The following is a 14897-nucleotide window of genomic DNA, read 5'->3' as shown; positions in this document are numbered from 1 at the left end:
CTGACCCCATAACCAGAGTAATCATAAGAGAAGATGTTGCAGTTGATACGAGTGCCCAGCCCGATGTAGAAGCTGCTCATCTGACCGAGATCCACAGCGTTCCCGTGAGAAAAGAGCACAGTGTACCTGTAGAGCACAAAAACAGGGACAGATTTAGAGGACTGGCTTTAAACCGATTGTGAGAAACTAACTGTCCAAACATTGCAAAATAATATCATTTCTTGATTTAGAGGAAGAGATTCAACAATATAATTCTGACATCTCTAGATATACAGAACTTAACACAACAGTCATGTCCATAAATCAGTATTTATTCAGTATCAATATTTTGTACATGCAGAAATTCTCTACTGTTTAAGTCTGTACGTTTTTCTGCAGTTCTACTTTTAATCGGATTTAATCATGTATCAACTTACTTAATCATATAATAATCACATTCCTGGTGGAAAACTAAAAGACCCACGATTATTTTTATATAAAGCCTTATTTATATACGTGTGTGTGTGTGTGTGTGTGTGTGTGTGTGATGCATTATAAAGCTATTTATCAACTTATGTAATTGTATATAATGTATAATCATATTACTGGTGGAAAAACTACACTAACTATTAAACTTATCTCATTCATACAGTATATACACACATGTACGTATTATATGCATTATAACATTTGAAGCTTTTTTTAGCCATGTGTTATAATGTATTATTACTGTGGTTACAGTTATTCATGAGATCTTACAATGCATTAGAAGGTGCATTAGAAGGCATAATTCATGCGTTAAAACTACCTTTATAATGCATTATATATAATGGCTTTAAGTAAAGTTTTAGCAAATAGTTTTGAAAATGACTTTAACTTGTTCCTCTGTGTTGTTATGAGTATAGTTGTGGTGTGAACTTAAAACTTCATCTTTATCATATTTATTATAGTTATTCTGAGAAGACTAGCCCTAAAGAACGCTTTTTCTATTAACATCTTAAGCTGATCCTTCCTCACCTTGCGGATGGGGCACAGCGGATGTACATGCATCCGACTCTGTTGCCACGGCTGGAGGGAGTGAGGAAGACCTCGGTTCCATCCAGCTCTCTCTGGGAGTACTGGAACTCTGCTCGCTCAGAGAGCTGCAGCTTCCATCGGCCTTCTCCACTTCTGTCACCAAAACCCCTCCTCCTCCTTCTCCTTCTCCTTCTCCTCCTCCAGCCACACCTCCAGCCACTCCTCCAGGCAATCGGGAGCGCAAACCTGAGGCTTCAAGTTTAGAGGTCACAGTTGAGGTGGACTCCAGGTCTGGCAGAAGAGCGTAGGTGGGCTCCGGGGCAGGAAGGCCAGCTTCGCTGCAATCCGGCTCGGACATGGCGGGCAACAGAACAGGCCGCACAACTCACTAATGGATAAGCCGTTCATTTTCTTCTGCTGGGAAGTGGAGATCCTGTGAAAGATTGCATGGGTTTAATTATCAGATTTCAACATCACTCACATAAGCCAATACCAAAAAAGCAATCCAGCCAAGTGAGAATGTCATTTCATGTTAAGGAGGGTTGACATTTAGATTAAAGGAAAATGTTGATTTGGACATCATAAGACAGTGCGATTAACCTTTAGAGACATTTTAACTGGGCACGGAAATTAAAGCTGCATTCGGGTCTGCGACTACAGCAAGGCTGACGTCAGGAGAGCTGCCTGTGTAATCACAAAACTACAGGACAGATCAGATCTCACCATTTAACTTAATCACACACTCATTCAGAAAACAACTATCTATGCACACATCAGCTGCTTTTTTTGTAAAAGCTTTTTTTTTTTTTTTTTAAAGCCTCAAGTTAATTTGTCTCGATTTAATGTACCGATAGTCATGCAAATAAATATGCATTAAAACATAAATAATTAAATGAATAAATAGAAATCTAGTGATCTCAGACTGATATTTGCATCCCAATCCATGAAAGCAAAAAAAAAAGTAATTTACAAAGAAATAAATATAAATAAAATAAAATAAGAAATATGACTAAAATTATAGATAGATAGATAGATAGATAGATAGATAGATAGATAGATAGATAGATAGATAGATAGATTAGTAACACTGCATGATACAATTTACAATAAAATAAATCACATGAAATACAAAACATACAGACCATTTGCACAATTTACGAAAACGCATCCACTGCACAATTGTTTTTTTAATTACACATCAAATGCTTCCAAATTATTTACAACAGTGAGTGTATTACTTTACTCTTGACATGATCATAAATAATGAATTTCAAAAGAATAATCCAGCTAGTATGTATCAATATCTAGTGAGTTAGCACTAGCTGGATTTCTGGCTAAATAAATCAAAGACATCACTTACCAAAAGAGGTATCGTAATACAAAACGGGGTTTGTCTACCTACAGATACAGTAAACGCTAACAGTTTGATACGGATTGATAAGAAACAGGCAGTAGGACGACAAACATCTTGTTGATCGTGGCAGGATCAGCCCGGCATTAACACCCAACACTGATGTTTTCATCTGTCGGGCAAAAAACGAAGGCAGCGCCGGATGTGCGCATTTCACAATAAAAGCCCTTTTAACCGGAAAAAGTTAAAACTTACTTAAAAATCTTAATATATTTACTAATACCTACAAATATAACAAATATAAAACGGAATTACATATTACTATTAAATATGTAATTTACACAGCCAAAATGGTTTTTTATTAATGTATCACAAATATAATAGTTCATTCAAACAATCACTCATCGTCATTCTGTAATGTGTGAGAAAAACAACAAATATTTTTTAATGACTTTAACTGAAAAAAAAAAGAATAATAATCATTTTAAATAATAACAATAATAATAATAATTAAAATAGTTAAGATGGGCCTCTGTTATAGGCCTTTCTTGTCTCAATTACTTCCTTATCTAGTATTCAATGCAAACAGCTGATGTGACAAAAATAATATATAGGTTGATACCTTTTCAAGGTTGATTCATGACCACAGAATCTTGAAATTACATTTTATTAGCATTGTTGCCCTTGAGTATAAAAACTTCCCAGTGTGTTTTGGGGGGTAAAAAAATAATAATTAAAAAAAAAAGGAGGATATTGCCTTCTGGTTAGTGTACAAATACAGTCTATCGTTGAAAAAAAAAAAGGTATATATTGAGGCAAAACATTTAGTTAGGTAGTATCACACAAATAAGAGTGCTGTTTTTCGATATTAGTGCAATCAACAAATAAAAATATTCATACAGCACTAAGTAATTACGGTAGGTACATTATGGATTCAGTATTTGTTTTTGCTAACGAAAATAGGCCCAAACGAATCCAACAGCAGATCAGTTGCCAAACAATCAGTGGTGTTTCGTTACTGAACGAATTCCTGTTTCTAATAAATGGAGTTAGTCACTGCTGACCTGTTTTTATACTGATGACCCATTCATGAGCGCTTTGAATGAATAGATTGAATGATTTAATGATTAACTCTGTCACTTTGACTGTCACTTGCTCGAACTACTGCCGATTTTGGTTTCATATTAAAGTATCATACATGTATTTATTTATTTAAATTATTGGAATATTATCTAAATAGATTTAAAAATACATCTAGAAAGATATATCTGTTTTTTTAATAGGCCTATAATAATAGCATCCTAAAATACCATCCACATTTCACTTTACTGCCAAAGTCTAATACAAGTAGGCCTACATTATTATAAAATGTCCTTAACGTCAAAGCTTAACTGTAAACATTATTGTCAAGGACAAACAGACTGTCCTTTGCCAACATTCAGTGAGTTCCTGAAGCCATGCTGTCCCCGTGTTTGTATCAGATAACTGACAGCATATCAGCATGACAGACGTCAAAGAGATGCTCTCTTAATGTGTGTTACAGAGAGGCCCATTCTCCCCTATAGACCTATAGAAAAATATAAATAATATAGGCTAATAAATAACACGATCAGTTTATTATTTAGTTAAACTTATTATAAGAGGGGTTAGTATTAGCCAAATAACTGGAATGTTGCCTGTTCCTATAGGTCTGCTCAGGACAGTAAAATGTGCCGGTAAAACTACATTACCCATGATGCACCACGACCCATTGGAATTGAGGAAAGACGCATCCAGGACATCGACTCATAACTCGCCACTCTCCTACACGTTTACTAGTTCACGCCAATTTTTGGCTTCTCGACGGATCAGCTTGGCACACAGTTCAAGCGTAGGCATTCTTTTTTGTAAATTCAGTCATCTGAATTTACTTATTTAACGACAACCTTCCGTTAGAGAGGATTAGTGTTGAGTCGAAGTGGATTTTCACGGCTAGCATTCAGCTACGAAAAAAAAAAACAACAAACCCAGAGCGCGATTTTTTATTTTTCTGACAAGCAAAACTGCGTATAATCTACCCAACAACCTTTTTTACTTTCACGGACGACGGAAAAAAAAACTATTATAATGCTTTATAGCTAAAAACACTTTTTATTTGATCGAATATAGTCTCTTTTTTGAGGACATTGTTGTCATTTCCTCGCTAAGCTAGCAACTCCAGACAAAGAAAGAAAAGCAGCTTTCATCGCCTCATCACTATTTTAAGAACAATCCCCACTTTTGAGTCTAGTTGGGTAGAAATAAAGCAGAAATGGCCCATCAGAGCAGTGCTCAGGTCGCCAGCTCACAGAAAGCTTTAATGCTGGAGATGAAGTCTCTTCAGGAGGAACCAGTGGAGGGTTTCAAGATCACTTTAGTGGACGAAGCTGATCTCTACAACTGGGAAGTGGCGATTTTTGGACCCCCAAACACTCACTATGAAGGGGGCTATTTCAAGGTAAGGACTAAGGTTGATTTGTAAGGGGTAAATATGTGTTATTTTTAGGAACAGATGGCTGAGGTCTATATTTAGAACTGGAACCAGCTCCAGATAACTGCATCCCTTTATGTCTGTTTCCTTTACACGTATTTGAATATAATTAAAGTTTTTGATTGATTTAAGGTCTGATTATGATCTGAAGCCTTGTGTTTTCCTTCGGATGTCGTTTTGATGAGATTTTGGGGTCTTTGTTGAGGATAATGGAGCTCATTTGTTTGGTTTCTTTGTTCCTCATCGACTCATTGTGATTCTTATGGATGAGATGCTGAGATGATTTACATGACTTTGTATGAAGAACATTATTAATATTACATAAAAATGTGATTATTTAATCTCATCATAGTGTTCCTACACTTTAAGTTTAGAGTGATTATTATTTTACTCATTATTAAATTATAATAATAATTAATCACTTAGTGTTTGTGATCATTTCCAATTCTTTTGAAAACGGGCATCTGTCAAAATTGATTTCGTTTTTGAAAATATCATACACGTGACCTTCGATCAATTTATTAAGGGCCATTTATTAGGTATTAGTCGTTGGCATCACGTTTGACCTGTTATGATAATTATAAAAATAGAAAAAATGTCAACAAAGGATGATTGTAAGGAGGTCTCACCTCATTCCACCTGAGCAGATAAACCTGTTCCTTTACACCAGTCCAAAAGGTTTATTATTAATGACTCTTAAACACATCTTTGTGTTAGTTCCTCTTTAGATTGTAAAGGAAGGTCCTGAACTGTTGTGTAGTGATTTGAAGTAGGTCAATGACTTTTCTTGCCTTTGTTTACATTGAGAGCACTCACACACACATACAGGGTTTTGGCAGATCCAGTGGCGTCACTGTTCACTGGTGTGTCAGGATGAGAGCTCGTGCTGAAACCCGATTAATGTCAGAACTGAACTCTCGAGCCTGGCGAAGCCCGAAGCCATCGTAACTGTTCCCTGCTTGAGGATAAATCAGTGGAGGGTATATCTGCATGACAGAGACTTGTTTCTTTGTTTGAAAGGGGAAATTATTTGCACACTTTGTCTGTTCACAGGAACTATTAAAGCCATCTTGAGTATTCTGCTGACACATTTTCAAGATCTCATAGTCAGCTGAGAACCTGAAACCAGTCGTGCCGAACTTATGAGGAATAGTTATGTGTTTCCTTTTAAAGGTTAATTCACCCAGATATGAATATTATGTCATTTATCTATCCTCATGTGTTTCTAACCTCTATGACTGACGTTCTTCCTTGGAACACAAAAGGAGAAGTGATGATGGTTGCTGCTGAATCACAAGAAACACAATAACCACTTTTATCTTAAATTAATGCTGCTATTTAGCATGGATGCATTTATTAGGTCAAAGGGGACAGTAATGACATTTAGACTATGGAATATATAAACTATATTCTTTTGAACTTTGTATTCATAAATGAATCCTGAAAAAACATTGACGATAACAATAAGAAATGTTAATTCCAAATAAAGTACCATAGTGTTGAGGATCAAATCAGAATAATTTCTGATAATTGGAGTAATGCTGATGAAACTAGCTTTTCATCACAGCAATAAATTCCATTTGAAAATATATGAAAGTATAAAACCATTATTTTACACTGTTATATTTCACAATATTACTGTATTTTTGATCAAAATATGCAACCTTGGAGTAGAAGAGGCTTCTTTCAAAAACATAAAAATATTTTTTTTACCAAACTATTGAACTTTATTGTCTGTCAGGTTTTCAGAAACCAAACAATGGCTTTTTGAGAGGAATGGAACAAAGCTAAAGTTGTTTTTTGACAATCTGTTCCTCTGCAGTAGTTCTCGAATGTCATTGTCTCAAAAGAATATAAGAAGTCCATTTGACATCACTGATCTCAAACCTGGCTTCACACAATTTTTTATTTACTGTATTTGAATATAATCAAATGGCATTTGAGTGCTACGCTGAAAGCACGCATTTTCAGTGAATAAAGATTTTTGGATTTGTTCCTTACACAAAAGCTATCATACTGCTTTGGTGACTGTAGAGCCATATGGACACTTTTTATTCTGGTGTTGTCTGTTTGTGGGGCTCTGTATTAACTTTTTAATATGTGGGTCAGAGAACAGTGAACTTTCAGGTTTGAAAAGAACATTATAGGCTGTGTAACTAATCCTGGTGGTTAATATAGTAAATTAAAGGAGTATAGTTGAAAGCATGAATCAGTATGTCCACTTCTAACTAGCTGCCTAAAATATTTCAAGGGCAGTTTTGCCACGAGATTTGAAAATAATTAGGTCTGTATTGAATTGAGATGGAGGGCATATCTCTTGCGTAATAGCTGTTTAACCTAGTTGATTTTGTGCCAAAAAATGATTCGTCCCACTTCCTGGTTCTCCAGCTCGAAGTCCATTTGTGTGTTTTCTCTCAGATTCTCCCTCCTGTCCATCTGTACTGTTCTCCTGCAATGTGATGCGTCTCCAATCCTATTAAGAGCAGCTGTCCTGCGCTCACCCTGAGACAGAATCCTCCAAAGCTGCTGTATATTAGAAATCTCTCTGTGCCGTACTGGCCGATGCCACTGTGATGTTGAACGTTTTGAACATAGTGTATGACTCGATTGTCAATCAGCATGTTTTCTTGAAAGGGTAGAAGAATCTGTACAATTGTTTTTAACAAGGTGAAATGTGTTAAATGTAGTTGAGAGTAATACAGTCTAAGGACATTTTCACACTTCCAGTACAGTTTGCTTTAAGAAATTGAGGGCTCTTTGGGAAATTCTAGAGAAAAATGGTGTGTAAAATGTCATAGAAATATCATAATACAAGATTTATTCCTATGCAACTTTACTATAATGGTGGTTAGACAAAATTTATAGAAATAAAATATTTTTCAGATAAGTTTTTACACTTTTGTTATTTTCTCACAGTTTATTTGGAGGTCTCACAATGTTAAAAAAATATAGAATACCATTTTGACCTTATGCATTTTTGATTGTTGCTTGTCTCCTAAATAAATTGCTTTTGGAAAGCAGCTGGCAGTTTTCACATCTCTTGTGCTACATTTGTTGTAGACAAACACAAGTACAATGTGAAAAGAGACCAGGCGGTTAGGGGGTTGAAATCGACCATTAGTTCAAACCAAACTAAGAAACAAGTGTGAAAGCAGCCTTATTGGCAGCTGAAAGCACAATCAATGTAGCCATAATGCTTAATAAACAAGCATGCATGGGTTGAAGTGAGTTTTGATGGTCCTCCTGACCACTGTTTTGGTCTTGTTTTGCAGGCTCGCATCAAGTTCCCGATCGATTACCCCTATTCCCCACCCACGTTCAGATTCCTCACCAAGATGTGGCACCCCAACATCTATGAGGTAAGAGGATTGTTTCAGCTCACACGCTGTGTACTGTAGCACGTAGCTAAACCTTTGTATGTTGGCTAGTGCCACTGAACAGATGTGAAATTCAACACATCATAGGAACTCTCGATATGACTGAATATAAATAGCTGCCCTGTGTAAAATGGGAAGGTGAACCAAGCAAATTATTTGAACTTCTAAAACTGATGAAGATCTGTAAGTCTCTTCACCAGGCACAGTTCTCACCTGGTTGTGACCTTAAAAAAACCATTAGGTCATGTTATGTGGGTTTGAAATGAGAAGCGTAGCAATGACAGAAGCCTCTGCACAGATCTTTCTTTATTTGCCTTCCCTTCTGCATTTTTCCATTCAGTGACTTCTGGGTGGACTGTCTGCTGTCCAAAAAAAGATTAACACCATCATAAAATAGTTTTTAGAAATCATGCACTATATGCTGATGTGTGAAGTAATTTAAAGACATTTAAAAAATACTAGTATTACTCATAGGTATTTATGGTTGCCATGCAGTGTAACATCTTGACTCATTAATATTGAATTAAACTTATGTGCATTCTCAGATGTGCTTGTTTTCTTAAATCTTGAAACAGCTCATGAATGTGTATTATACAGAGCTTTTTTTAAATATCAAATATTAATATACTATTATAGGATTTATTAATGTTTTGAATAAACCTTTATTTTTGTATTGTTTTCTTTCTCTCTTTTTTTTGTATTGAACTATTTTAAAGTATTTTAATATTTAGTTATTTTTAGTATATCAGTTATTTTATTTCAGATGATGGCCAAGGCAGTTTTCATTTTGTTTTTCCATCTAATGTTTAGGCTTTATTATCGATACCTGATACCTGATCGATTTGTTATGAATAATCTTGTTGTTTTGGTTTGAGTTCACCAAGTTAAAGATAAAAAAGGTCAGTAATCAAGTAAGATTAAGTATGTTTTAATTACAAGGAATTTAATTGGTGCTTGTGTTATTGGATTATTATATCAAATATTATTTATGTATTTATATGAAAAATTGGGATTGGATTTACAGGAAGTACAACTATATTGAGATTTAATTTAAGTTTGTAGTCATACCACCTGCCCAATGCACCAGTATGTTTCCTCAAATTTGATGTATATGCATTGCATGCACAAGCCCATTTGAGAGTCCGGGCAAGTTTTTAGTTGTTCTGCAGAGACTGTCCTTCAGTTTGTTTTCCGTATCTCTCTTTCACGCGTCTTCGCTCTGACTCGAGTACTCACAGCAGTGCTGTGGAGGCGAGAGGTTCACTCAGATACTTGTTTTTCCTCATGAAAGCATTACGATCATGTGATTGATGAATCTCTTTGTGTTTTCACAGAACGGGGACGTGTGCATCTCCATTCTGCATCCTCCAGTAGATGATCCACAGAGCGGAGAGCTTCCCTCAGAGAGGTGGAACCCCACACAGAACGTCAGGTAACAGCCAGGCCTTTGTCTACACATAGTCTAGTCCATTTTGCAGCTCGTTCAGAATACTTTCCACAGAGAAATGGAGAAATGTTTTCAAATGAATGTCCCCTGGGGGATACATAGGCAGTAGCTCTTTAGCAGTTTTCCTGATAACAGAATTATAGGAAGAGTGACCAGGGTGGTTTTGTGTTCATGAGTTTCCTTTATGGAAAGCATCTCAGTGGAGATCTGGGTATTTGTGTGTTTCCTCCCCCGAGTCTGATCTGTGTTCTAGTTAGTCTGTTATCGTGTTTCACTGGGCTTTGTGCTTCAGTGGAAGAGCTACTGTCTTCTAGGAAGCTCATGTTAATCATTTGTGTTATTGAAGAGCACCTGTCGCTGTTATTTTAGTATTTTGAGTGTAAAACAAATGTTTAAAAAATATGGGCAAAAAGGCGGGAGCTGGTTGCTGAAGCCACGCCCACCTAGCTTGACAGCACTGTCAGCAACTGCAATCCACCTGTCACTCAAATGACCACACCCTTAATTTTGCAGAAATTTAATCCACCCCCCTCACAGTTGTCATGGAGGGCAAAATTTGCTATATAGAACAAAATCTTTTTTTAAATCAGGCTGAAAACATTTTTTTCTGCTGTAAAGTTGGGTATTTTAACATGGGGAGTTTATAGAATTGACTCTTTTGCAGCCAACCGAAGAATTCCAGTTTAAGTCACTTCCATGTTGGCTTCAAAAGAGAGAGCTGTAGGTTGCTGCTTGGTCAGAATAGATCTGTGCATTAAGTTTTGATGTGTAAATGCAAAATAATATATGTGCCAGTTGTTTTTTGTTCTTCAAAGAACTTGATTTGTTGTTTAACACCACCACAATGTATTATAGAAATATGTTGCTCTTTGCATAATTTTCACATAACATTTTTCATGTTTTTATATTGGTATCTGTAAGTAAATAGTAAATACGATATTAAATGTTTGTTTGGTGTTTATTTAAAAGCAGTATGTGTTCATAATGGTTTATATATTTAACTAGTTAATATTTTACAGTAAACTGTTTGTATGTACTTTGTGACAATAGTTATATTATCCAAATTATGTGAAAATAACAACCAAATTTTTTATTTTTAGCAAATTTATAAAAATTAAACATTTGTCAAAATGAATAAAAAAAATACCTTATGAGATATAACTTATGTAGAACCAACTTGTAATTTTTGACCTATTTACAACTAGAATAATTACATTACATTAATATTTGAATTAATAGTATATCATAACACAAAGTAAACAATTCTCATAGAAAAATAATAATAACTATTTTTATTATTAATGTCATTATAGATATTTTTTTTATTATTATTCAAATTTTTTACAAATATATTTTGAATTACATAATTTATTTGCTCAGTTCAAAACTCTTTGCTCACTTGACATTCAATGGCTGTAAGAATGATTATGCAGTGTGTACTTCAAAATAAATTAATTTTCCTAGTGAACAATGTTTTCTTGTCAAATTGTCCACTGAAAGTACTGTAGTGTCTACCCTACTGCAGATGTGAGTGTGCCGGTGTAACTGTAAGCAGTAGATGAAGACTGATCCTCTTGTGTGAAATCTCCTCAAATCTTTACGAAAGTGCAACACAAAGCAGCTTTTCTGCTTAAGCTAATGGCATTATAACATGATTATCTGTCTGCGTTTCAGAACTATACTGTTGAGTGTCATCTCTCTGCTGAATGAACCCAACACCTTTTCTCCAGCCAACGTGGACGCCTCCGTCATGTACCGCAAATGGAGAGAGAGTAAAGGAAAAGACCGGGAATATGCAGAAATCATTAGGTAACATAAATGAATGTGCAAAACTACAGAATGTGACTCTTTTAAGAGTTCAAGTGTTCATTTGTTTAATGTTGGGTTACATTTTAATGGCTCAATCAGAAGGCCTGGTGAGAAGCAACACTTTAGCTAATGGAAAACCATTCTATAAAGATTTAGATTTATTTTCTGGATCATCGGTGCCCTCCTGTGGTTGACTGTTAAATCTCCTCTTGGCAATCTATCTATTGCATCTTGCAATTCATGTTTTCAAGCATCTGTTGGAGAGCTGGAAAATTTGACTTGCATCAGATTTCATCCTTTCCCTCCTTCAGGACATCAGATGTTTATTACTGATCCTTGGCTTATTAAAACCTCAGTGCCTAAGACAGATGAGTCTTATGGAAGCTATATGGTTAATATTTCAGCTGTATAAAGTTGCATTTTGAGCAAAGATAATGTTGATTACCACAAACGTGTAATATCAGTAAAAGCATATGGAAAGCATGTTTACTTACAATTCAACCCTAGCCTGAAAATGTGAAAGCACGAAAGAGTGAAGCCAAATATTCCTTTAAATCCATTGCATGTGTGTGTGTGTCTTACAGAAAACAGGTTCTGGCCACTAAAGCCGAGGCCGAGCGGGACGGAGTGAAAGTTCCCACCACGCTGGCGGAGTATTGCGTCCGCACGCGCGCCCCTGCACTGGACGAGGGGTCCGACCTGTTATACGACGATTACTATGATGATGAGGACTTGGAGGATGAGGATGGCGAGGACTGTTGCTATGACGAGGATGACTCCGGGAACGAGGAATCATGACAACATTCCCATCTTCATTCTCGTCTTCATCAGCATCACCCCGAGAGTGGAAACGTTTAGGCATGCGCCCTGCATTTACACTCACTCAGATGGCCATTTTTGTTTCCTTAATGGACTGAAATGAGAGATTAATTAATTTTTTTTTTTTTTTAGCTTTTATGTTGTTTTCCCTCTGTGTCATAATTTTGCTGGCCTTCAGGGCTTTCTGAAATCTGCTGTTTTATTATTTCTTTGCTTTGTGCTTTCAGATAGCTCTGTGAAAGTTACTTTATAAAGGGAAAAAAAGAGAAAAAACGAGTGTGACTGAACTAGGCAGTGATTCTTTGAATGAGGCTTTATGATGAATAATGCTGATTACGTCACTGATCTTTTGAGGTTTTTTAGAGATGGTCTCTTTGGTCACCTATGCTACTTTTTTGGCCTTCAAGCACATCTGAGCAGCTCAGCAATAAAACATGAGTTTGGGGGCATGCTTTGAGTTTTTGGTTTTAATTCCTCCTTCATTTGAGTAATAATTAAGTTAAAGGGATAGTCACTCCAAAAAAATGAAAACATTTAAATTTACTCACACTCATGTCGTTCCAAACCTGTATGACTGACTTAGTTATTTTGAAAAAAAGTTATTTTGAGAAATGGAAGTCAGTTGTCACCAGAACAGTTTGCTTAACGACTTGCTTCATAACTAAACAAATGAGGTTGAGTAAATGACTGAATTAAAATTTTTGGGTGAACTATCTCTTTAAGAAACCCAAAGCAAAATAAATCAAAAAAATTAAAGGATAAGTTGATATTACAATAATGTTGCAATGTAAAAATGCAAACCTTGAAAAGAAAATGCTGAGGCCTACATTCTGCATTATTTAACTTAGTGTCACTTTAAATTATTGAAATGTTCTATTACTTTGTTCCAAGATATAGGAGCTTATCAGATAATCAATGTAGTCAGGCTTAATCTGGTAGGTTGGCGAGTGGATCTTGTTTTTTCTGTTAAGATAAGCTTATTTGAATGTTTTTTAAGCAATGGTGATATTCCTGTGTTGTCCTCCTAAGTGAATCTTATCTGTTTTTTTTTTTTTGTTTTTTTTTTTTCATCACTGAAGCATTTGTAATTTTATTTGTAGGGTGACTTTTGGACTATTGAAGGTTTTTATTTTATTTATTTTTTTGCCGTTTCTTTTGCATTATGGCTCCATGAATTGGCAGCCGGTTGTGATCTGATGGAGGAGGCTGGTGAGCGCTGCTGTCCGTCTCAGATTTGAATTGGATCTCATACAGACTGACTCTCAGGATCAGCCAGTCTGAAAAAAGAAAAAAAAAACTACAATCAACAAAAAAAAATTTTTTCACGCTTGCAAGCTATCCATCCTTTCCATGTTGTTTTGAGGACAATTTACAGTCATATCCCAAGAGGCTGAGATGAACACAAGGAGCTGATTTGTCATTTTACTGACTTGTATGTATTTTTACGGCTTGTTGGCCTATTTAAAACTGAATAAAGATCTTTATTAGAATATTTCTCTTTTTCTTCTTTAAATCTAACTGCACTGGGGGGAAAAAAGTGTATGATTTAAAACAATTCACACTCAGAAATTATTTTTCCACAAATAATTACTAAGTTACACATTAAATGTTTTATTAGAAAATCTTTATGATCAAACAAAATGTAGTCAGTCTTACAAAAATATATATTTTCCATAAATGTTCTCAGGGGCTTCTATTCAATAATTAAAATAGACAAGAAAGAAGAATTTAATTTTGAAATTCTCACCTTTTCCCCACTTCACCGACTTCATTATCTGGGCAAATCTGAGTACAGTGCAAGACACCGATCTAGAAATCTCTAGAGAACACATTCAAGCTTAATGGGTTCTTTATCTCAAAACAAAGTCTCCTTTTGCTTACTAATTCATCTGTTTGCTGTCAGGGAATCAGTTGAGATTGTACAGAGATCTCATTTGTTATTTATCTTTCCTGTTGGAGGTGTCATTTTTTCAGGGAGTGTGGACACGAGAGAGTTTGATTTCAGTGCACAGCTGAATATGACATTGGTTGTATGTTCAGATGTTCAGCACAGCTGAAGTGTTCAGGAGCGCCTGTTGTTCCAGAGTGCAGTTGGCCTGACTCTGTTGCCATGACAACCCTCCGACTGACATTCAGGGTTTGCCTGGAAACACTGCTCAAGGCTAATTCAGAAAATCTGAGCTTGCAGGCTACACACTGAACAGGCAGAGATGAGGGGCACCAGTGAGATGCAGTTACAGCACTGATACAGTTTACAGAGTGTTTGGAGACACAACTGATGGTTTTAAATGGCTCTAACACCGTAAGAATGAAAAAGAAGACATGTTTCTAATATTGGTACATTATGGTGAATAATTACTTAAAAGGACAGTCCACCCAAAAATGTAAATTGTCATTTGCTCATGTTGTTCCATGAGTTTTTTTTCTTCTTATTCTTCTTCCTTTATTCTGTTGGACACAAAAGCAGATATTTTTAAGAATGTTGGTAACCAAACAGTTACTGTAGCCATTGCCTTACATAGTGTGGAAATTCTGTTTAGTCAATGGCTACCGTCAACTCTTTGGTTACCAACATTCTTTAAAATTTCT

At 35.7% G+C, this 14897-nt stretch overlaps 1 protein-coding gene and 1 pseudogene across 1 annotated transcript; one reads left to right on the top strand and one right to left on the bottom strand.

Moving 5' to 3' along the window:
- The window catches only part of LOC113046464 (alpha/beta hydrolase domain-containing protein 17A-like), a 12522-nt pseudogene extending 9987 nt beyond the window's left edge, over window positions 1-2535 (bottom strand).
- Window positions 2536-4232: 1697 nt separating this feature from the next.
- LOC113045956 (ubiquitin-conjugating enzyme E2 R2-like) lies at window positions 4233-13800 on the top strand. Its single transcript, XM_026206748.1, has 5 exons — window positions 4233-4823; window positions 8129-8215; window positions 9568-9665; window positions 11355-11489; window positions 12074-13800. The coding sequence occupies exons 1-5, from the start codon at window positions 4638-4640 to the stop codon at window positions 12285-12287; spliced, it is 720 nt and encodes a 239-aa protein (XP_026062533.1). The 5' UTR covers window positions 4233-4637; the 3' UTR covers window positions 12288-13800.
- Window positions 13801-14897: the final 1097 nt, after the last annotated feature.

Source organism: Carassius auratus, chromosome 27 (assembly GCF_003368295.1).
Source record: "Carassius auratus strain Wakin chromosome 27, ASM336829v1, whole genome shotgun sequence".
Lineage (NCBI taxonomy): Eukaryota > Metazoa > Chordata > Actinopteri > Cypriniformes > Cyprinidae > Carassius > Carassius auratus.
Note: the sequence above shows the minus strand (reverse complement) of the source record. Positions and strands in the feature narration are given on the sequence as shown.

Coding starts and splice junctions, on each gene's coding strand:
- LOC113045956 (XM_026206748.1), top strand. CDS start 4,638: ATGGCCCATCAGAGCAGTGCTCAGGTCGCCAGCTCACAGAAAGCTTTA. Junction 4,824..8,128: donor ATGAAGGGGGCTATTTCAAG/GTAAGGACTAAG, acceptor CTTGTTTTGCAG/GCTCGCATCAAGTTCCCGAT. Junction 11,490..12,073: donor GAATATGCAGAAATCATTAG/GTAACATAAATG, acceptor TGTGTCTTACAG/AAAACAGGTTCTGGCCACTA.